The sequence below is a fragment of the Danio rerio genome, chromosome 1, assembly GCF_049306965.1.
Source record: "Danio rerio strain Tuebingen ecotype United States chromosome 1, GRCz12tu, whole genome shotgun sequence".
In the NCBI taxonomy this organism is placed as follows: Eukaryota; Metazoa; Chordata; class Actinopteri; order Cypriniformes; family Danionidae; genus Danio; species Danio rerio.
In genome coordinates this window covers 32,340,384-32,364,558 of record NC_133176.1, presented here as the reverse complement: position 1 = coordinate 32,364,558, position 24,175 = coordinate 32,340,384, and the positions used below count along the sequence as shown (strand labels likewise).

The following is a 24,175-nucleotide window of genomic DNA, read 5'->3' as shown; positions in this document are numbered from 1 at the left end:
ATGCTAAAAAGGCTTGCCATAGAGAGCGCTTCTCACTGAACAGAGCAGCATCGATGACGTAAGCGTGCCGAGGCCCGATATGGTGTGAGCGCGGGCCGTCGGGGGAGACGGGAGGGGGGACAAGCGTGCTTTGGCCCGGTTCGAGGCAACTGTACCAGTGTTAGTATGGCCTAATATGTTACATGAAAAAAGTACTATAGTAAATACTTTGTTTAGAATCATACTGTAGATAATCAATTGAATTAAACTGTTGTATTTGTCATATTGTTGCTGTGGTACAACACAACTGTACTAATAGACAAATTATTCAATAGGCTTCAGTTTTCTATGCTATAATTATACACCATCACAATGAACCACAGTTAACTCTGTTATTTATTACAGTTTATCAGTTTACTATACTACAGTATTCTGTAGCATTTTTTAACAAAGAGTTGTACACCGTATACACTTTACTAGGTGGTTCAAAAACATGTTATTATAAATTACTATTATTACTAGTTATCTTCCAGACATCATACAAGAAAGCATACAAAAGCGTGGACAGTCTACATTATATTATTTATTTATTTTTGTAAGGGGGAATGAACTTGCCTTCAACTGGGTATGCAAGGATTATAGATTTTGGTTGTGCGATTATAGTCTGAGGAATAATCACGTTATCACGATTAGTATGCATTCATTAATTTCAAAACACTGCTAGTTTAGAAAAATCACATAAAAACTCCTTTTTAAGTGTTGTTTATTGCTGCTCAGCAACTAAATAATATGACACAAAATAATAATAAAAACAAACAATAGTCCATTTCTCTTTTGACTTAAAAATAAGTGGAAAAAGTTAAAAGTGGCATAAAGAAAAAAGTGGCATTTAAACAGAAGTAATAATTTTACACTAAAAGTAAATGTCAATAAATAAAATTTTAAATAAGTAAATTAAAAATAAATAATTTATTAAGTTTAAATAAATAAAAATAATTACAATAAAAATAAAATTGAAATAAATTAATATAAATCTAAAAAATAAAAATAAAAATAATTAAATGTAAATAAAAAAATGAAAATATGTACATAAAAATTTTAAACAAATAAAATAAATTATTAAATAAATGTATAATGTATAATGAATAAATAAGTAGTGTTTGTCTAATGTAAATCTAAGTTACATAATAGCTAAGTATTTCCCTTTTACAGTAAAGAAATGTATTCAAAGGCTGCTGAACCTTTTGATCAACTATATAATAAAATTGTTTGGTATTTTTCATTTTGCATCTTGTTTCTCAGTGTAGGGCGCCTGCGGCATTTTTTTTGACTAGTAGGTGCGTCTGGAAAGCACGAGTCTGTCGCTCCATATATGCAAGCCACGTTTTGCAGCAGTTTTGTTCCATGCAGAAACACGGTGTTGAGAAGCCTTCAAATTACAAATTAAATCGCTTAGTGTTAATAGTGAAATCGGTTAATGGTTGCATCCCTACCATCAACAAGCATTTACCGTTGTTGATGCACATCTCAATGTTCATGTTGCGGCTGTTTATTCAACTCAAATGCCAGTAAAGACATGGATTATTGCAAAACAAGATAGAGATTTCATTGCAGCGATTACGTGGCAGCAGGGTACGTTAATTTACATTTACATTTAGTCATTTAGCAGACACTTTTATCTGTACCTTTGACAACAACCTTTTTTTGTCCTGAAAGATCTTGATAAGCTCATTTTTTGTGATTCACAATTACACATTGCTGATGATAACAGAAACTATATACTGTTTTACATTTTGAAATGTGCCTGTTCCTTTTTTACAGCAAAACCTTTCTTTTTGGTACCATGTCCTGAAAGATTTTGATAACCTCATATTTTATGATTGAGAATTGGATGACAGGGTCGTATTGAATTTGTAAATTCAATAAGGCCACATTGTATGCTATATTGTGTTTTTTACATGGGCAGGATCAGATGGATTTTGTAACTGAAAGTTTTCTGTCTCTTTCTCCCTTATGTCTGTGGCTGTCTCACTCTCCATATCTTCCTGAGCTGTCTCTGTCTTTTCCATCTCTGTCTCATTGTATTGCCTTTCTTTCCCAATCTAAACATTTTCTGTCTCTGGCCCAGTTCGAAAATCATTGCCTTTACTTTGCGGAGTTGACTCTGAGGCAGTTTCATCTTAGAATAAATAACAAACCATTTAAAATATTTAAATTATTTTTTAAATCTCTATTTACATTTATATTACACTTTAGCATATGCCTTCCAGATTACCTGTATACCTGTCTGATTTAGCTCAAGCTCAATGGTCTCTCCCTCACTCTCTGAGCCTGCTTCTGCTTAATCTTCAATGGAAAATTTGTATTACACATTTAATTTAATATTATACACAATTTTATATTATACACAAGTTTATATTAACTTTTAGAGTATTACTATTACAATTTATTTTTACCTATTAACAGGCCTACTAATGACATGGTTTTTATAAAATGTACGTAATGGTGGGGGAGAGGGTATAGGCTGAGAGGGGCACCTGAGCCAATGAGGGCAGAGGGGCAGTGGCCTTAGCCTCCCGTGGCCATCCACCTGTGTACTGCCTTATACTGGGTTAAAATGTATATTTAAAATAAAAACTAAATGTAGCATGTCTCGCTGTCATTTAAAACATGAATTTCATAACACACCAGAGCTGTAGACCTAAAGCCTATGCAGTGTGTAAAGTTTAAAGGGAGATGTTGGTCAATAACCTACTGGACATCACGCTATTGAACTCCAATATCTCTGAGGGAGATTGTTACCCGATAGCCTATATTAACTTGAGAGATAAAAAAAATACATTTTTAAAAAGGAACAACACTCAAATCCGCAACAAATAAAACTGGTCACATAGGGTTCAGCACTTTTCATCTTGCCACTGATACCAAAGAGATGGTGCTGTGTAATGTCTAGTGCCCTTTTGCAGCGCGTGTGAACTGCTGCTGGTGACAGAGAGCGCAAGTGAGAGCTCAAAGCCAGTATCGATATAACCAAAAGCAAGATCATATCGATAAAAACATTCTAACTATCTATAAATTTTTTAAAGAAATTTTAAATATAAAATGAGTGACAACTTGTTTTGCTGTGATTTAATATGCAAGGTTTATGTTGCGTATTCAGTTTATTCTTCAGTAGCCTATAGATTCACTAATAATGTATTTTATAAACCAATTGTGTATACATTGATAAATAAGATGTTACAACGTGTGTGCAGTGGAAAAGTGGTGACATCCTTGCATCATTTTTATATTTACAATTTCTTCATTGCTGCTGTCCACAGAATTTTCATCTGTGTTATTCTGACCTAAAGTGACAGTCGCGAGCACGTAGATTCCTTTACCATTGTTAATGTGATTTTGTGCTTGCACTCCCCTGGTTTCTCGGAAGTATAAATCAGCCTTTATGCTGATGTAGGGCAAAACCCCCCAAAAACAAACAACCAAACAAAAAAACACTGACTAGTTTGCAAGAATGTATATTAGTTATATAATATAAATCATTTATATAAACGGTTTAGTTGACAGCAGATGTCTTTTGAGAAAAGCTGTCCAGAAAGAGCAGATCTAGTATATAATATGGAATCAAGTGTATTTGTAAAGTTTTTTTTTTTCAGCAGTTTCATTTCATTTTGCATTGGAAAACAGACAGCAAAAATAAGTGGTCTTGTGCTGCAATCCAGCAATTTTTGCATTCCATATAGCAAACAGTATGTGTGTAATATTTTTAAAAAGTTTTAATGTAAACAACTTATAAAAAAACAACCCATATTGTAAATAAGTTGTCATTTTATAAGAATATGTCAATAACTCACAAAAACAACAATAATAATATTAGGCCTATGTGTAGGTCTACTGTTGCTTAATGCTAAATTTTGTACAGTCGTTATGGTGGACTTGAACAGAATTTCAGTATATCCTGTTTGTTAATTTACAGTAAAATGATGGGATCAGAATACATATATTTTGTATTTATTTATATTATGAATATATTCATAGTAATAAAATTTAATTATTATGTTTGAGACATGTGCTTGTCATTTGTCATTGACAGCATTATTAGACCATTTGTTTTCACTGGTAAAATCAGACATTTGTCATTATTTCTTTACATTATATTCAACATTATGTAAGCTAGAGTAGCTATACTGACACCTTAAAACATTTATTTTCATGCACAACACTCTGTTAGCTATGAAAGAAAAAACAAATCAAATGCTTGTCTTAATCATAACCGTAAAATGTGTTTCATTTTCACGTACGAGTGCGGCTCATGGCTGCCGTCACTGTGATAACGCACACGCATGCAAATCATTCTTTCAGCACGGCTCATAAACAATCGCTCTGTGCAACAAACTGAACTGTATTTACAACTTTATTACTTGTAATTCACAGCCTATGCTGTTCACTAAAGTAGCCATCATTGGCGTGCTGCGTGTACGTGTGTGCGTTCTCAGTAGCTCGTGGTCAGCTCACGTGTGATTTCGCGGCCACAAATACATCATTACATGAAGACAGAAATGACACTTCTGGGTGAAGAATATCTTATAAATACAGTATGTGACACTTCTAACGCCATTTCAGCTGACCTATCATTTGATGTGAATTGTGTGTGCCTCAGGGAAACATTGTGTGATACACAACCAATTAAAAACTAAAACACATACAATGCATGCTCACATGCCTAAAACATGTCTACCAAGTTTCCTTCTGATCGCCATCATTAACCTTGTTTAATGGGTTCTCAAACTTCAATTGGCAAATAGTGGCCATGATGTGCCTCCTTAAACAAGGACATGGCATTTCAAATTTCAAGCCGATCGATGCATTTTCATGGTTGTTTTGATTTATAGTGCCACTTTGTGGCCAAAGGTTGCATTTTTTGTTCTTTTTTTACTGTGACTTCAAATTGACAATATGGGCTCCATTTTAAAGACCACTAACGCGCTCTGCACTGGACTTTAGACCAGATTTTAGCTGGTCTATTGTGCAGTCTATTTTAGTTCCTCAAAACAGCAATGCGGCAACAATGCGCCTTAACACACTTCTTTTTTTGAACCGGCACACCCATGAATCCACAAAGTGGTGCAAATGGATTTGCTATTTAAACATTGTAGAGCAAAACAGGAAAATTAGTGTTGCGCTGGTCTGAAAATAGCTACACATCGCGGCAAACACATCTTGCGCCTTATTGCGCCGGGTGTATGATAGGGCCCAATACGTGTACCAAGTTTGGTGATGATATCTCATTCCGTTCAATAGTTATAGCTACAATTATCTTTTGGCTAAAGATAGCATAGACCATTTTTGTGTTCTGTTTCACACAGAAAACAAAAACTCAACTTTTATTATTGATAATTATTGATTTACTGTCCAGAGAATATATCTGCAATGTATTGGTTCTGATTGGGCAAAAAATCTAGGACTATCTCACAAAAGTAGGTTTCAGCTCAAATTAGCAGAAAAATGGTGTGTTGTAGAGAGTGTTTTCTGTTATACAGAGCATTTGTTTAGACTGACCAAAGGATCGCAATGATGTAAAATGTCTGAGTCTATGACCAACAGTTTGGAAACCACAGTATGGTCAAAAAGCAAAAAAGTTGTTTTGCGCTATAGTGCCAACTGTATAAACTAATTTTGTACGAGTCATTGTATCAGAGTAGTGGTTACCTGTACCAACCATTTGACAAAGTAAAATGGAAAATATTCAATAAAATACAATAAAGGGACAATCAAGAGCAACATGCATTTTAGTTACAATTTCATTGTACAAATATATAATGTAATTTTATTTTGTGTGCAATATGTAGTTTGAATTTAAATGTACTATCTTTTTAATAATAAAGATGTTAGGTGACACTGACCACACTCTTATTTTTATGTTAATATAATAAAACGGTTTCATTAAAATATATTTTGTACCAAAATATATTATCTAAACTTACTGAGAAATGGATAAACATATTCATTTAATTTTTTTTCAGCTGTGCACGTTCTATATCTACAGAATAGCTTCAAACCCAGAATTAAAAAGTCATGTAGCATTTTCATAAACATTTTTATTATTACATAAACTATTTAAATAGCATTTTACATTAAATTTATATTGATTTTATATTGAATTTTAAAAACATTTAGCAGTATTCATAGCAGTATCAGTATCTAATACAAGGCTAATTATATTAAACAAAGTCACACACTATTTTATTCAGTGGCTTAGATTCATTTGAACTATAAATGAACTAATAAATATAAATGACGTTATTTATAAAATAGTCAGTAAAAACAATCCAAGATGTTTATATGATTGTAGAGTAGTATTATTAATACATTTACAATTTTAATTGTTAGGCTTTTGTTTTTTGTTGTACTTCAATTATTTTATTCAATATTGAAATGTATTGGATACAATTATTTAGAATTTTATATGTGTATAATGTGCGAGAGGAAAAGAAAAAGTTTAGTATGACATGTGAACTGACCGCGGGCCACTAGCAGTTACTTATTAAAAATCAGCGGACCAATAGCAGTCCACCATCAGAATATCAGCCGTGTCTACTAGTGATCAGCCAGAAGCTTGCTAGTCTCCCACTAGTGTCGTGCTGGAGGTCCACCACCGGCAAGCTGGTTTGCCAGCGGTGGTCATCTCATATAAAATTACTGAATTTGTGCAGCCCAAAAAATGACTCTGCTTTAAAAGGAGCCTCATGTATGAAGACTTACGTTAATTTTTATACTAAAACATGTGCGTACAGAGTAATAATTCAGATGTATGAAACACTGCGTAGTGTGTACACTGAATCCTACGCATATTGTTTTTGTAAATTTGACATAACGTGAAACCGAGTGCACATGCACGATTGCAAAACTCCTCCCTGCTTCCTCCTCCAAATAAATATGGTAATGACTCTACTTTGACAAAACTAAAAGAAAAAGCAATGGCAAAAGCAAGCAAAAGGAGAATCTTTGAACAGAATGTGAATTGGAGGTGCTCCTTTCGGAGGAAGACCGGAGAAAAAAATTGCAAGTCTTATTTGCAAGTTTGTCCTCTAGAATTAATAAGAAAAGAAAAAAAATTGTGGGAGAGTTTAGCTGATGTGGTTGACGCAGTTGGGTCTGAGCTAGGGCTGCTCTATTTTGGAAAAAAAATCATAAACGCGATTATTTTGTTCATATTTTGTAATCACGATTATTCAAAACGATTATTAGTTGAAGTCAAAAATATTAGCGCTCCTGAGAATTTTTTTTTTTAATAAAAAAATTATGTTAAACAGAGCAAGGAATTTTAACAGTATTTCCTCTATTTTTTTCTTCTGGAGAAAGTCTTATTTGTTTTATTTTGGCTAGAATAAAAGCAGGTTTAAATATTTTGAAAACCATTTTAAGGTCAATATTATTAGTCCCCTTCAGCAATATATTTTGATTGTCTACAGAAGAAACTACTGTTATACAATGACTTGCCTAATTACCCTAATTAAGCCTTTGAATTGCACTTTAATCTGAATGCTTGTATTTTGAAAAATATTTAGTAAAATATGAAACAAACTTTGCTTTAAGCATCTTCACCCTAAGAAAAATACTTTAGCTATAAAAATCCTTCAGTCAAGAGCAGTGAGGGATTTTTTTCGTTGTTTGATTGATGATAAAAACAGACGGCAGCAGAAATATTTTGCGCGGTCACTTTAATGGTTTCTCTTTCATGTGTCTTTTGATTCTCAACTCGTTTATTACATAAATGAGGGTTAATATGGTTAATCACTAAACACTGCATTTTGACACCTATTTGACCATTAAAGCGCTCCCGTTAAGATGACTTTGTCTGCGCTCCTCTGCTCGTCTCAGTGTGCGAATGAGACCGAATGCTGACCGCATGCTTCTCATGTGCCACCGCAGGTGCGCGCCGCACACACATAAGCACTCGGTGCGTGCCGCAGTTTCGCGCTTTTTGTATATGACGCAATAATAGTTTATCTCGATTAATGGTTTTTCATAATCGTTAGAAGTCGAAATCGAAATCGGATTTTCGATTAAATGCACAGCCCTAGTCTGAGCATCGCACTGTGAGTAAATTAAAAAAGAAATGGTCCGATGTAAAGGTGTAAAATTTTGTTGTATCTATTTAGGCTAAGTGCAAATAGCACACTTTGTCAATCGGTGATGAGTGGGAATCACTCAACTAGCTCATTCCAACAGAGACAACGTAACTAAAGAGAGCGGTACACAGCAGCATGGCATGGCATGTCTTCACACGGTCGATCATGAACTATGTTTGAATCCAGCATTTGATGAACTCATTCTTCTTTCCCCACTACATATTAGATTTTGGCTACTCTTCATCGCGAGGAAGACAAGTAAGAATCATTATTAGTGTATTAGGTTAAGCGCATTTGAGCATCACTTATTATTTGCACATTTATTGAATGTAAATGTTTCCGATACACTTATGCAAATTCTTCTTCACGTGACGTCTTTATAGCAATGTGCGTGCAGTCGATTGCTCTGATTAGATTGGGAGAACCGGCGATCACTGCAAATTGCGCTTTAATGTTTGGCTTTTCAACTGGATGTTATGGAAACCTTGTATACCTGCTAGACATGCTGATTATCCCGTCCCATACAGCTGCCATTGCGTGGCTCAAAGATACTTTCTAGTGTGCAATTGAACATAATTGCCTCTAGGAGTCACCAATGGAAATAAAACAAACACACACGAAATGCACGTACACCAGGCATAAAGTTAGCGTGGACCAACGCACATTCTCTTGTTCATTTCATCGTTAGTAAATCCAAACGTGAGCATTAAAAGTTTTTTACGCAGCATTGATACATGAGGCCCCATGTCATTGTTTGCTGGGTATGAAGACAAACATAATGTGTGATTCTTAACAAGCATTCCTTATAAGTGTTAACCAGTTGTGGTAAGAATTACTACAAATAATTAAAAAAAACTTTTAACATCACCATGAAATGTTCAACATAATCACAGTCTTAGCTTTAAGTTAGCCTAAGATTAGGTCAAACAAATACTATTAAAAAAATACAGAGGCTAGAATCAGTCTCGTGCTCAACTTATCGATGACCACCATAGCATCTTCTCAGGATACATGCTGGGTCCAGGATTGTGGAGATCTCGGGGGAAAAAAAAGAAACCGACAAACATAATCATAGATGCCATTAAAATTATAATGTCTTTCTTTTGCAACATGTTTTTAATTCTGGTTCCCATAATCGGCAAATCATTTATAACAAATATGTATAACTTACACGGTTGATTGTCATAATTTTAGGCAATATAATAATTTATATAAAATTTAAAGCAATATAAAAATTAGAGAGAACATAACTTAAGCATTAAGATTGGGTACTGTTTTGGTCCATTTAGACATTTTTAAATGAAGGATGATGTCAGCAGTTAAATGTCTTTATGCAAGTTTAGTTTATTCTCTTTCTCTTTTTTGTTAACCACAAATCTGTCTCCCCTTCTCTCATTAATCATAGGTTTTCAATGCAAAAACTGCAGAGCTTCTCAGCCACCATCAGGTTGAAATTAAACAGAGCTTCCCTAAAGAAGGGTAGGTATTGTGTTTTTCACTTCTTGGACTCACACATACTGTTAAATGATTACAATGTGTTGTGCAATATAGTAAGAGAGTACTTCTTTTTATTTCAGTCACAAGTTTACTATCAGTTTATACTGTTATTATAGATGAACCGAGTATGACTTCTTTTATTCCATTCACATTAATAGCAGTGCTATCTATTGTTTTAACTGTGCCCAGTTATGTGATGTGTGCCATATTCAATTATATATTTATTAGGCTAGTTAGAGTGATACAATACAAATAATGGTTCATTATTTGCTCTCAGATGGGTGGAGGAAGATCCAAAAGAGATTCTTCAGTCTGTGTATGAGTGCATGGACAGGACCTGTGAGAAACTGACCCAGCTTAACATTGACGTTTCAAATATAAAAGGTACCTAGATGGCCTGTTATTTAGTTTACTGCCTGTTTTTATACCCTATAGTTATTTGTTTTAATTTAATTACTAAATGTAATCTGTCTGTAGCTGTTGGCGTAACCAATCAGAGGGAAACCACCCTTGTGTGGGACAAACAAACAGGAGAACCACTTTATAATGCTATAGGTAATATTTATGACCTGGGGTCTGATCTTTGTACTTTGCTTAAACCATCTAAGATGATTTGGCAGATCCTGGAACTTTTAATCTTCATAACTGATCTTTGGCTAATTTGGTTGGCTAACAAGTCTGGGCATTTTTTTTTATCATATTAAAATTAGAGCCTGACAGATAAGGTTTATTTGGTACCGATATCACAATGAAAAAAAATACAGAGATTAAAATATCTGCAGATAATTTGCATATAATTGTACAGTACCAGTCAAAAAGACGCTTGCCTATTCATGTGTATTTATTTCAATCTTTTTGTTTGTTTTATGTTTTGTGAACTATATTTTAAAAAACAATCTGATTTAAAGCAAACTTACCAATATCGATACGTCGGCAAATTTTGGCCAATAAAATTGGCAAAATTAAATATTGGTTAGGCTCTATTTAAAATGTCTGGATAAACTGTTGTAAAGGACAGATCTATCGATCCCTAAAATTATGATTAGCAATGTATGACATGAACGTTCAATTGTCCACGTGAGCAAAATATACATAACATTTGCAATTAGTAGTTTAAATATGATGCGCAATAACTTTCCATACTTGATCTGGGCTTTACACTTTTCATGTGTCAAAAGTATTTATCAATTTATTTAGTTTTACTTTTAGAGTTTATTTTCTTTTTTAATTCAAATCTTTTTTTTTTTGTGTTAATTTTTATTTATTTAATTTTTTTATTAATTGCCATTTGTAATACAGTATATAGTCACTGGCCACTTTATTAGGTACACCTGTCCAACTGCTCATTAACACAAACTTCTAATCACATGTCAGTAACGCAATGCATTTAGGCATGTGGACATGGTCAAGACTGCTGGAATTCAAACCGATCATCAGAATGGATAAAAAAGGTGATTCAAATGACTTTAAACGTGGCATAGTTGTTGGTCTATAGGTTTGTGTTAGTATTTCAGAAACTGCTGATCTACTGGAATTTTCATGCACGATGATCTCTAGGGTTTATGGAAAATGGTCCGAAAAAGAGAAAATATTCGGTGAGCGGCAGTTCTGTGTGCGCAAATGTCTTGTTGATGCTGGAGGTCAGAGGAAAATGACCAGACTGGTTGAGGCTGATAGAAAGGCAACAGCAACTTAAATAAGCACTCGTTACAACTGAGGTATGAAGAAGAGTATCTCTGAACCCACAACACATCAAACCTCTAGGCTTATGGGCAACAGCAGCAGAAGACCATACCAGTGTTTCCATTGTCTGATGGCTACTTCCAGCAGGATAACGCGTTATAAGTGTCATAAATGTCAAAGTGTGAAACATCTCAGACTGGTTTCTTGAACATGACAATGAGCTCAGTCCAAAAGAGCTGCTTTAGCATGAGGTGGAATGGAAGATTTGCATCATGGATGTGCAGCAGACAAATCTGCAGAAACTGCATGGTGCTATAATGTCAAAATGGATTAAAATCTCTGAGGAATATATCCAGTACCTTGTTGGATCTATGCCACAAAGAATTAATACAATTCTGAATGCAGCACTAGTAAGCTGTACCTAATAAAGTGGCCTGTGAGTGTATAACCCATCGGTTTTGAAAGAATATGTCAGCAGTTGGTACATACTTTTAGTATCATCTTGCTTGAAATTACACAATCTTATCCTGTTTATATAAGACTTTTTCCAAGCAGCTTTAAGCTACCAGACCTGTTGCTATGACAAACCCTCCTGTATGAATTTTGGAAAACGAAATTATCCTGGATTAAGTCAAATCATCAATAACAAAATTCAGCTAAATGAGTAATCCATGTACGAAACACAGACCCCAGCACTTACATTGCTGGCCTTTTTTTTTTGCTTAAAAATTTAGCTAAATAATTAACAATTTATTTTAATATTTAGTTTGGCTTGATCTGCGGACCCAGTCCACAGTAGAAAGACTCATCAACAAAACACCTGGCAAGAACAAAAATCACCTCAAGGTAAGAGTTCCAATATCTCTTTGTAAATTAGACTGACATTTATCTTGATTATCTATAATCTTGAATAAACATATCCAAAGTCTATTACATATAATCCTTTTTAAAATAAATATGATACACCGAAAGTTTGTCTGTTAGCTATCATGCTTTTTGCAATTAAATGTGCCCTATAAAGGAAATCTATTTATACTTAACTTCTAGGCAAGGCAGGTTTAGTTATATAGCACATTTCATACACAATGGTATATTAAAGTGGTTTACATATAAAAGAAACAAGACAATAAAAACAACAAAGAATAAAAAAATGAAGACTTTAAGTTAAATTGTGAATCTAATTTAAGTTAAATTAAATTGTGTTAATACAGGTTTTAAAGGAATTAAAAAAAGAAAAGACAATCATTTGATTTGTATGATGTAGCACAATGCTTATTCAGTAAAGGCACAGCTAAACAGATGTTGAGCACATTTGATTGTTTCTGGAAGCTGATTCCAGCTTCAGCTGTTTTTGTTCAGTGATCATATCTGTAATGTACTGAAGTCCTAGGTCATTTAGTGATTTATAGACAAGTAATAATACTTTAAAATGTCTTTTGAATGTAACTGGGATCCAGTGTAAATACCTGAGGATAGGTGTGATGTGCAAAGAGGATGTGAGTGTTGTTTGTGTTGTTGTTTGAAGTCTGCCTAGCAATTTTTAGTTCAACATTAAAGAGCATATTGTAGGTTAGACACCCCAGTGAGACAATGTGTGTAAGAGTAAAGTAAGAATTAGATTTTCTTTAAAATAAACGTTAAAGTTTATTATTAAGCTGTTTGGAGTCGTTTTAAGTCACGGAAACTTACTTCCGCGTTTGAATCGCCAGACCGGAAGTGACGTCGGATCAGGGAGTTTGCGCATATAAACACTATGAAGACAACTGATCGAGGTGCGCGTTTGGTTGCCGAGATAAGATATTCTGAGAGACTCACAATGTATGTGAGATGGCCCGCGGGCCGTAGTTTGGACACGCCTGATCTGGTAGGTATATAAGGTTTCCATACCATACAGTTGACCAGCTAAACATTAAAGCACAATTTGCAGCGGTCGCTTGTTTTCCCAATGTAATCTGAGCTATCTACCGCACGCACATTGCTATAAAGACACTATCTGAAGATGAATTTGCATGAGTGAATCAGAAACATTTCCATTCAATAAATGTGAAAATAAAATATGATGCACAAACTTATTGATGATTCCTACTTGTCTTTCTCGTGATAAATAGTTTGCAAAATCTGATATGTAGCGGGGAAAAAAAGAAGAAAGAGTTCATCAGACGCTGGATTCGAGCCGAGTTTATGCTCGAACGTGCTCCCACTCTATTTTTTTTCTTTTGTTGTTAATTCCGGAGAACAAACTTGCAAATAACACCGCTTTTTTCCGGTCTACCTCCGAAAGCAGCACCTCCATTTCACATTCTGTTCAAAGTTTCTCTTTTTGCTTGATTTTGCCATTGCTTTTTCGTTGGGTTTTTCCATTAGCATAGTCATTAGCATATTCATATGGGGAGGAGGCAGGGAGGGGTTTTGTGCTCGTGCATGTTGCGCTCAGTTTCACGTTCATTCGGATGTACAAAAGAATATGCGTGAAATTCGGCGCAGTACGCAGAAAAAAATTCAGATGTATGAAACACTGCTTATGCACATTTACAGCTTTGTGCGTATGCAATGTTTTAGTAAGATTTCCACGCAAGTCTTCGTACATGAGGCCCCTGATCTGCATTTATGATTAAATAAACTTCAACCCTAATTCAAGTTCAAATTCTAAATGCAGCTCAAGTTCAAGTTTTATTTATATAGCACAAGATCATAAGCAGTGTTAATACCCAGCATTTTTACTCTTTATATATGTATAAGTATCTGTGTGAGTGTGTGTTTACTGAAAGGAAAATATATCATCTGACCCATTTAAAAGTAAACCTTAAATTATTTTTCAGTAAGTTGGCCAACGTTTATGTAGGTGCCACACTATCATGTCTTTAATGTGTTAAATTGTGAATGCTGTGTAAAAAGATGCCGACAGCTTCATCCTTGTAAACCCGCTGGAAGGATCTAGAAAGGAGAGTAAATGTAGTGGACAGTTCTGCATTGTCGTCGAGCCTGTGATGAACTCCAGTAGTCCACTGTCAGACACGCAGTGAGGGCTGATGCATATATTCTGGGGAAATAATGCAAAAGTTTAAATCATGTTTATTAATTATGTATATTTTAAAATTCACCATATGATTTTTAATATAACACAATACAGAAAACCCAACCACATTTGCAGACCCCTGGATAGTGAACTGCAAACCATCTCACATATACAGTAGACTGTACCCATTATAGGTTGAGCATGTAAGAACAAACTTCATTTTTTTGAATGTTATTTGTTTTTCTTCTACAATATTCCTTATATGTAAATAAAAAGTGCCTTTCTTCATTGACAGGACAGAATATTTTTACTCTCCCTCAAGTGGTTTCAAACCTTATTGACTTTCTTCTGTTGATCACAAACCAAGATATTTTGAAGAAAGCTAAAAATCTGTAACCATTGACTTCTATAGTGGGAAAACAGATATGGAAGTCAATGGTTACACGTTTCCAATATTAAAAAAAAAAAAAAGGAAGTCAAAGATAGTGTGAGTTTACCTGCCTGCATTATATAGAAATATTGTAGTAATTCTTTGGCCTTCTAGTTTTTGTTATCAAATAATACCATGCACAAATAATTCACGATAGGGGTCATAATATTTTACCCGATGAACGAGGTGAATGTCTGAGGTAAAATTGGTTCTATATTCACACATTCTGACTTTCTCCCTTATAATATAATTTCAGAAGAGTATTATTTGCTAATCCCTAATATCATGTTAGCAGCCAATGATTATCAAAGTACAACATTGTTCACTGTCAGTTTAATAGTGCTAATGTTGTTTTTAAGTCATATTTACTTGTGATTTCAGTCATTATAATAAAAGTACTATGGTAAATAATACTGAGAGTGTGTCACACAAGCTGTCACTAATCGAATGTGCGAATATAAAATCCACTTCACCTTAGTTGAGGTTACTCTGTGAGCCAAAGTGAAGCACAGTTGAGCGAGTGGAGAGAAAGCCTTCAGCTCCGGGTCATCATCTGTCTCCCAAAGTCTAATAAACACACTACAAAGCAAACAAAGTCACAACGCTGTAACTATACAAGACAATTATTATATTAGCAAACTGATGCTACTAGCCGTCTTATCATATGTCTACATTTTTACCCGCTTTAAAAAAGTATATTTAATATGCTTAACAATACAAGCTAGCAGCCGTGTTATCGGCTACTCCAAAGTAAACACATCACGTTGCTTCAAATTACTCAAAGAATAATGCTTTCGGACTTGAAAGTTGACAAATATAAACGAAAAACGAGTTCTTACCGTGTACAGCTCATCAAGCTGCATCTCCGACTGATTCAGGAGTGTTTCTCGCCATTCGCGTCAGCTATCACTCTTTTCGGATTCATCCCATTTCACGAACCAAAATAACAAGAGGAAACTTGTGGACTTGATCTGTTGACAGGCTGGAGTTTGTGCAGTTTCCATAAACGCAACAATATACCATGATGGTGATAAATTACGCCAAAACTAACAACCAGTTCTGCTATTAGCTCCTCTGCCCCACTGTAAACAGCGCGCATCTGTCAGATAAAACCCTCTACTGACGTCACGGGGTGGTTAGAAAAAAAAAGCGGAAGTGGGAAAACAGACACATTTTCTTTAAAATTTGTGCCCTTGCACTTCGTAAAACATTTTGATATGGTATTTTATGGTATTATAGAGTATTTTCACAAACGATTCTACCTTTTTTTTAAAACAGTTTTTTAACCTACAATATACTCTTTAAGAGCATGAAGACTGTATTTATACATCCTTTAATTGACTACAAGCTTTGTCTTTCTCCACATGCAGATATATAATGCATTTTACATATGGAGACAGAAAAGACTCAAATGATATTCATGCAAAAGAAACTATGTACACATGTGTAACCGAATTGACGTGCATAAAAACAATATCATGTGGAAAACTTGGAGACTGAAGAAAAGGAAACAATGCAATATAGAAACTAAATAATCAAATCACGGGACATAACACCCCCACAACCAAGTTTCTACATTGCACTACAAAAAAACAAACAAACAAAATAAATCAGTAAAGAAACAATGTATATAAAAACCAATTAACTGTAGATCCATTTAACCAATTGCAGCACTATACACCCTGGACAGCACATCCGCAACTATATTTTTAGATCCACTGTGATGTTTATTCTCCAAATAAATTCCTGCCGAATTCCCAAAGCATAAGCCGCTGATTTGCATTTCGCATATGGGACAAAATCAACAATGGATTATGATCAGTATATACAGTCATCAGTAAACCACTACTTCCTACAAACATCTCAACGTGTTGTAATGCCAGCACTAGTGCAAGAGCTTTTTGGAACTTTAGAGCTTTTTAGAACTTTTTAGAAAAATTGCAACTAGGATGCTCCAGGTCATTGTCATCTGGCTGCAGAAGTATTGTAAAGACTAGAAAGTGAATCCCTCAACCCAATCATTCCCAGTCTACATATAATATGCTCTAAACATGGACTTAAAGTTTGGTGAAATCTTTCAAGGCAACCCTGAGACTCGGGGTGATAAGCGCTGGAAGTTTGATGTTTAATCCCTAGTTCATTTTAAACTTGTGTAAAAGGTTTTGATGTAAATTTACAACCCTGATGAGTTTGAACAACATATGGCAAACCAAAACTAGTGTAGCGAAATTAGCTCAGTTTATGAATATTAATAATTAATATTAATGAGTTATTATTAGGCCCACACGGAATCTGCACATGCAGAATTCCGCAGATTTTCCGCAGATTTCTGCTGATTTTTAGCTCATTATTAATTCTGTTTATTTACTTGAGTAAATGTGTAAATCTGAATTTATTCAGTTTTTATTCAGTAATTTATTACTTTTTATTTAATATATTAAGGTTTTAGTTATGATACTTCGCTGGATACTCCCAAAATAATTCTGCAGAAATCCACAGATTTTTACCAAAATTCTCAGCAGAAATAGCAAAAAACATCGGCAGATTCCGTCTGGCCCGGGTTATTATTAATTATTAATATTCCGGCTTAATCTTCTGTCATATATATATATATATATATATATATATATATATATATATATATATATATATATGATTCTACCCGCTTGTCCGAGCGGACTCTCAGATTATGAATATTAATTATCAGCAATAAAGAATTATTACTAATCATTAATATTTTGAATTAACTTATTGTTAATTTGACCAAATAAATATTACCAGACCTCACCTGCTCGTCCGAGCGGACTCTGTAGTGATCTATTTTATTTAGAAAGGGAATTATTACTACTCCGTTTGAAGTAGATTAATCATTCATAAGTTTTTCATTAACTTAAAAGCAGCTTGAAGCAAAGGAATCAATCGTTTTAGTGACTTTCTGTGAGGCAAACAATACATTCCATTTGATTATGATGGGATTTATTGACTAGTCTGACATATAACGAACAAACGCACAAACATAACATAAAACATAGAAGAAATGTATACTGAATACAGATAGGCTATTTACGGGTCTATAGAACATATAACAGAAAGAAACAGACAAGCGAGGAAATAGAGAGTTCAGATAAAAGAGTGACAAATCTACCTCAGTTCCACACACTAATTAGGATCACCAAGATTATAAAAACACCTTTTTGATCAAGGGCTCACAGCTTAATCGCATAACTAAAATGCCAGGAGTTTTAGGATTTTCCGGTCTCCCTCTTTTTGCGAGTTTGTTCCGATGTGCTGGAAGTCTTTTGATGTCCTTTCTTGATGCGTGGAGTTTGCAATGCAGGTCGGAGGATACGTGATCGTAACTTTAAACTAAGTTTTACTTTGCCGGAAAAATAAGAAAATGTGGGCTAGGATGAGCCACGCAGTCAAAGAAAGCGGCTTGCCCCCTTAAAGGGGGCAACCTCTTAGAGAGCTTTTCCAGGCCGTTTTGCCCTGAGCTTTGGGTGTAGTTTGGGTTTAACTGTTGGTCTGGTCACACCCCTTTTCCTACTGACTGACCAATGGTCTCGTGGCAAAGTTTGAGCGGGAGATTTTCTTTGTCTCTGGACCGCTCCTATGCACAATGAGGGACCTCCCTCGAAACACAGATTGACCTTAGCTATGAGCATTCAATAATTCAATAATGATTACTTCGTTACCCCATCTGCAGAATAGGTTAAACATGGTGAATGAGTCTCTTGCGGCCAATAAGCATCTCTGAGTGACCCTAGTATCATGCACAGCGACCTTTGGCTCCAGACTCTCTGGCTCTTGTTTTGGTTCACAGAGGTGTGGCTTCTCTATGTTCTCTTCCTTTTTATAGCCCTCCACTGGGAGTGTTCGGGTTGGGCAGGTTTGTTGGCAGCCGGTCACAGCTGCCATTTCTCTGGGATTTTGGTTGGGTGGTGACCATGGGTCACCATGTGGTGCGCCCTTCTTGGTAAAGGCATCTGTCTGATCATTCAGGTCCTTGTCAGGGCCTGGAAGTTTGAAATGTCTTTTTACCTTTTTGCAGTAAACGACCATGATATGTTTGTCGGTGATGTGGTCGTAAGATTGGAAATGGTGTTGGCTTTTCACGGGCTCATGGTTGGCAGTTCTGAACCCATTTGTTTCCACCCTGGGAGGTGGCGCGTGAGATTTTGTCTAACATAGTTTGAGTCTGTAAAGCTAAGTGTTCTCTGATGTCATGGGCTGCTGCGATTTGAAGGGTTATAAAGATGGCTGCCGTTTCTGCATACTGCATTGATTGTGGCCCCAGCATGAAGTGTTGCGATGTACAAGGCAAGTCGTTGAGCCCTAGGGCTCCTGCTCCTGCTTTGAGGGTTCCCTCGTGGTTGTAGGGGCATCCATCGACATAAGCTGTGAGCAGACCTTGGCACGCATTCTCATCAAAGTACTTATGACAGGTTGGCTGAGGCGACTGGGGTTCATCTACTATGTCATTGCAGATGGCCTGTCAGTTGTACATTTGTGGCTTAAAATGTTACAAAATGTCAATACAGCGGCCCTGAAGGGCCATCGGCCACATGGCTATAAGGGCGTTTGTCACTATGCCATTCTAGATGGGCTGACTATTCAGGAACATGACAGGTTGGTGGCAGGTCTCTATGATGGCTTTTGTGCTCCAAGGAAGTTGGAGAATCGCTGAAATGGCAAATACTGTGCCGAACCATGCTATTTCACAGTCGTAGTATTTGCATTCTGGTGCAAGAAGTGTTTTACTTGCATTTGCACAGACGTCTCAATTCAGTCATGGCCATTTTTGTACAGAGTGGTCACGCGTCTAGGAATGTTTGAATAGTTCTTAATGACGTGTCTGGAGTAGTTGCACCCACTTAGGGAGCTGCTCAGTTCTGGGACCTTGCTGGGCGGTAGTCTTCGCACTAGCAATGGTCAACTGGTGTAGGACATGGTCTATCTCCTTTAAGTGGCCAAACACTGTGGTACTTTTTATGAGGATGTCATCGACGTAGATGAGGTTGCCTCTAACATTAGCATCGGGATATGCTTTGTTCAGGAAGGTGTTAAATTCAGCTCAAGATTCAAGGTGAAAGCTAGCTTATGCTGGTCATTTGGATGTACAGGTATCGTCCAAAAGGCGGAGACCACATCAAGCGTCGAGAAGATGGTTGGTCCTTGAATTCTGGGTACTTCCTGTTCCAGTGGTGTCATTTGCCATCGTGACTATGGCACTTGCTGATTTAGCTTTGTATAGTCAGGCACCACTTGCCGTTTGGCTTGAGGACGGGCCAGATGGCTGCCGAGTAGGTGCTGTTGCATAGATCGGTAATGCCCCTTTTCCAGCATGGGGTTGAATTTTCCTGCACAGGTTTATGTAAAGCAGTTGGGATTTGTACTGCTTAAACAGGTGGGGTACATTCGGAGGTGTAGGAATGCGTACCATGTGGAGGTCAGTGAGGCCGCAGTCTAAAGAGTCTTTAGCGAGGGCACCGTTGTAATCATACAAGATGTGCTGGAGTTTTCGTCAGTTGACATTATCCTGCGTAGCATCAGCGTCGTCCATTTTGTAGAGGGGAGTGCCATGTCTTCATCCATTTTAGTGATGGGGTGATGAGTGACAGGGTACACGGCAAGGTGTTAGTCCTTAGTGAACTCACTTCTGCATACCTGTTCTTTGTTTACTGGCAAGACAGACGTGAGTGTGAGGAGCTTGAATGGAACAGTATAGTCTGTGTTTTCTAAGCTCCCCTTTGGTTTTGTTGCATGTAGGATGGGCCAATCCTCGGCCCAGAGAGTTCACAGTCATGGAACTCGTGGCCGACCAATCGTCCCAGTCGGTAGTCTTTAGGGATTTTAATGTCAGTTGCCATTAAACAAGACATATACTGTTCGTGAGGATAGTTTAAGGAAGTATATGGTTTCCAGGGTGAGGCCTAGTTCTATGCTTTCTGCTGTTAACTGGAAGGAACCCAATGTGTGGTTTAGAGTTCAGCCTTTTCGTATGGATAGCCATATCGAGCACTCATTTGTATAGGCTGGCACAACGGAGTTGTTTGCTGATGAGGGCGCCGACCTCTGGCATGGTCTGCCCTGAGCGAGGGTTCTTGAGGGTGACAGCCATAGTGGTTGGTGTCTGAGGGTGTCTATATATGCCTGGAGATAAATCAAGCTATCAGCTCCGATGTGAACATCGTGTGGCAGGGCCGTGAGAGTCAGGAAAGGATAGGTTAACTATCTGCCGTTCCAGTTCAAGTTCAATGCACAAATGCTGTTGGCTTTTGTCATGTGTGAGAGTTCAGCATTTGGATAGTAGCGTGTATGCTTGTTCATTAAACACCGGTCTGGGGTGTGTTCAGACGGAGTGTTGCACAGTGCGAGGCTGATGGTTGCTGAGTTGTCTGCCCATAATGCCAGTACAGCGTCGTTCACAGTCAGGTTATTCAACATTAAGCCTCTTGAGGCCAGGGGCAGCAAGCGTTGGGGTTGCTGGCTGGTTGAAAGCTGCAGGGTAGCAACTTTGACCACGTCTTTGTTATTGGGCTTGGGTTCTTGCGGGACTGATGACCTGACAGTCTGTTGGGGTTGACCTGACGGCTGACCAGCGTGTCAAGTCTTCCTTCCATCTCCAAGGTTAGAGCCAAGTAGAGCGTCATTGCGATGCCATTTTCGATCAGGTTACCCAAGAGTTGAAGTGCAGGGGCCTGAGCAGTTGCTTGTAAGCAGGTGGGGCTGGCTGGTAGGCTGTGGTCCAGAAGGTAAACAGACCACCAGAACAGTGCTTTCGGGTACCTGAAGTGGCATGAATGGTGGCACTGGCGGTTGCTGTAGGGGAAACGTGATGCTGTAATTAGATGCACAGTCTTTGGCTTGTGTTGGACTCTGCGGGGTAATCTGCGGGGATTGAGCAGAAGGCAGGTTTTCAGGGAGGGGGCAGGAATGGTCTAGCTTGACTTCTTGTAGGGCCCCTTCAAGATTTTCAGCATTCTGTTGTTTCTTTGGTGTCAAGTTTTCAAACTTGACTTTGTCTGGCCTGTAATGAGCTGGATGCTGGCTGCTTGAGTTCCTAGTTACTGCAAGCTGGCCATTCCTTTGTTGCTGGTAGGCTCCTTTGGGCTGTTTGTAGAGCGTGGCCTGTCCCAGTGTATCTCTGAGCATCCTGTCTGGTGTTTGACAGTCTTTCAAAAGCAGTTCTTTGCTTTAAACAGATTTTATGAGCTTAACTCTGCCACTATGGGGTGGTCATGGTGTGGGGGCAGGCCACTACCCCCAAGTGCTGACTCACCACAGAAAGCAGGTTTTTGAGGGAAAGAGGATCTTGAATATGAAATCTTCCTTGGCTCATTTCTTGTCTCGCAGTAGGGTTGTAGTCGACTGTAGTATGCCTGTGAGGTCTCTTGCCTGTTCTGCTTGAGATCCATGGCAACAATCAGTCCTTATTCTGACACAGGGTCAGAAAAACACTCTAGTAAGAGCTTTTGCAGCTGCTGATAATCTGCGTTAATGGGACTGGGCTATTAATCCAGTGAAACTTCTTGCCTCAAGGCTCAAAGTAATTCTTTGCAGGTATAATTTGTCAAATGTAGTGCCACTTGGCCTTGTCTGTGTAAAAGTCAATATCTTAAAAGTAGGAGTGCGCGTTGTCGCCTCCAGAAGGGTTTGGGGTGAAAGTTGGCTTTTTCCTGGCCAGCATGTTCAAGTCTTTGGTTGACAGGTTTTGTCCGTCTTGGGGAACTCTTTGGAGGGAGTCCTTGCCCTGTGTTGCTGACTGGCGTTCTGGGATGCTGGCTGGTGGGGTAGTATAGACTGCTTTAACCCCCCTCTTCTGGACTATAAAGTCTTAGCTTTGAGGCTGATCGGGGCACTTCCTCTTTCGGGTCATCACATAGATTGTAGGAAGTTGACAGTTCTAGGTGAACTCTGTCAAGTTCAATACTTTAAAGTCTCTTTGTTGGGTTATGTGTTGAAATTTTGCTGAGGCCCTCTGCCGGTGACTTTTAAAGGCTTTGACCCAAGCTTCACTGCCTCTTAGTTTCTGCTCTTTACAATAGTGTTTCAGCTTTTGTAGCTTTACACTCAGTTCATCTTTGGCTTTCTTCTCTCGTTGCTCCTTGTGTCCTTTGTCTGCTTGTAGCTCCATTTGGGGACCTGTAATTTGGGGCCCTTGTCATCTTGCATGTGTCCTGGGCTCGATGTTCCAGTTGGTTGAGATCCTTTTCTATGGATTTGGCCTGTGCAAGGGTGAGGTGTGCAAGGGCTCTGAAGAGTTAAGTCAGCTCTTGGCTGTTGTGGCTCCGGGCCAGGTCGTTCGCCCTCAGCAGATTAATGCGGATGTCCAGCTGCTCTCTGCTTGGCCGCTGCAGTTCTATTGCGTCGTTGGGCAGGAGGTTGTAGGTAAAGCACTTAAACAGGCTTCCAGTTGGTCCCAGTAATCGGCAGGCTGGATGCACTTAAAATGCTGGTCTGCTGAGTGAGACAGAGGACGGGACATGTGCAGGCCAGACATAGGTCCTTTTAAGAACCCACTGTGGACCGGACACTGTGATGTCGAATTGGGGTGGCTATACAATAGTTGATATCTATGTAATGGCCTCTAGGCTTTAGTCATGCGCTAGGCTGTGCAAGTTGTCAATCAATTATTTAGATCACCCTGGTGGTTCTCAATAGCATGGTCTCTGAGCAAGGCAAAGTAAAGAAAATAACTGAAGTAAATAAAAATAACAGTAACAAAAAATAATAATAATAATGATAATTTAGACAAAATGGCATAGCACCCGAATGAACGAGTTTACAGAAAAATGAAAGAAAATAATAGTAATAATGAATATCAATAAACATGAATAAAAATTAAAATAAAAGACAGACAAAGATAAGAAGAGGGGTAGAGAGAGAGAATAGCTAAAACTATGGGTATGTCTAAAATGTTCGTTTTATATTCCTGCTGTGGGTTAAGTTTAAACTGGGTTTTACATACTATTTAAACTTAGTGGTGAGTGAAAGGGATCTAGATAAAAATCGCAAGAATGTGCTATCTGGCTAGACTTTCCCCAACTCCTACTGCAGTCACTATTAGATCACTTGCCCAGACAGTGACTAGATTGCGAACTCTGTGAACAATGTAGGCCTTTAGCACAATGCGTAATACTCAATGAAGTTGCTGACCGCATGACACGATTCAAAATTAGGTTTCGCCTGATGATTCCGGTGCCACTCTAGGCCAATCTCATTCAGGCAGGCACGTGTGTGAAATCATGACAGGGTAATTAACCAAGATTGACCGTTTGCCAGTTGACACGGACGGTGCTCCTCCCAGATGAAAAAAAAAAGTGCACTAAAATACACTTTAGTAATGTACTAAAAGTGCTCTATTTTCGCACCCTAATTTTGTACTTAATGTACTAAAAGATAGTATTAAGTATATGTTAAGATAAACTTAATACCATC

At 37.4% G+C, this 24,175-nt stretch overlaps 1 protein-coding gene and 1 long non-coding RNA gene across 13 annotated transcripts in view; one reads left to right on the top strand and one right to left on the bottom strand.

Moving 5' to 3' along the window:
- The window catches only part of zgc:172295, a 117,555-nt gene that overhangs the window by 7,619 nt on the left and 85,761 nt on the right, over positions 1-24,175 (top strand). For all 12 annotated transcript variants that reach the window (NM_001114584.2, NM_001431102.1, NM_001431103.1 and 9 more), the window contains 4 exon segments: positions 9,514-9,587; positions 9,883-9,989; positions 10,083-10,160; positions 12,055-12,134. In NM_001114584.2, coding sequence (NP_001108056.2) covers positions 9,514-9,587; positions 9,883-9,989; positions 10,083-10,160; positions 12,055-12,134 — 339 coding nt within the window.
- Positions 12,129-15,815, bottom strand: LOC141385759 (uncharacterized). The gene is made up of 3 exons (XR_012406736.1): positions 15,574-15,815; positions 15,208-15,313; positions 12,129-14,328 (listed from the first exon to the last, which is right to left on the bottom strand). It is a non-coding gene; the product is annotated as an uncharacterized lncRNA (long non-coding RNA).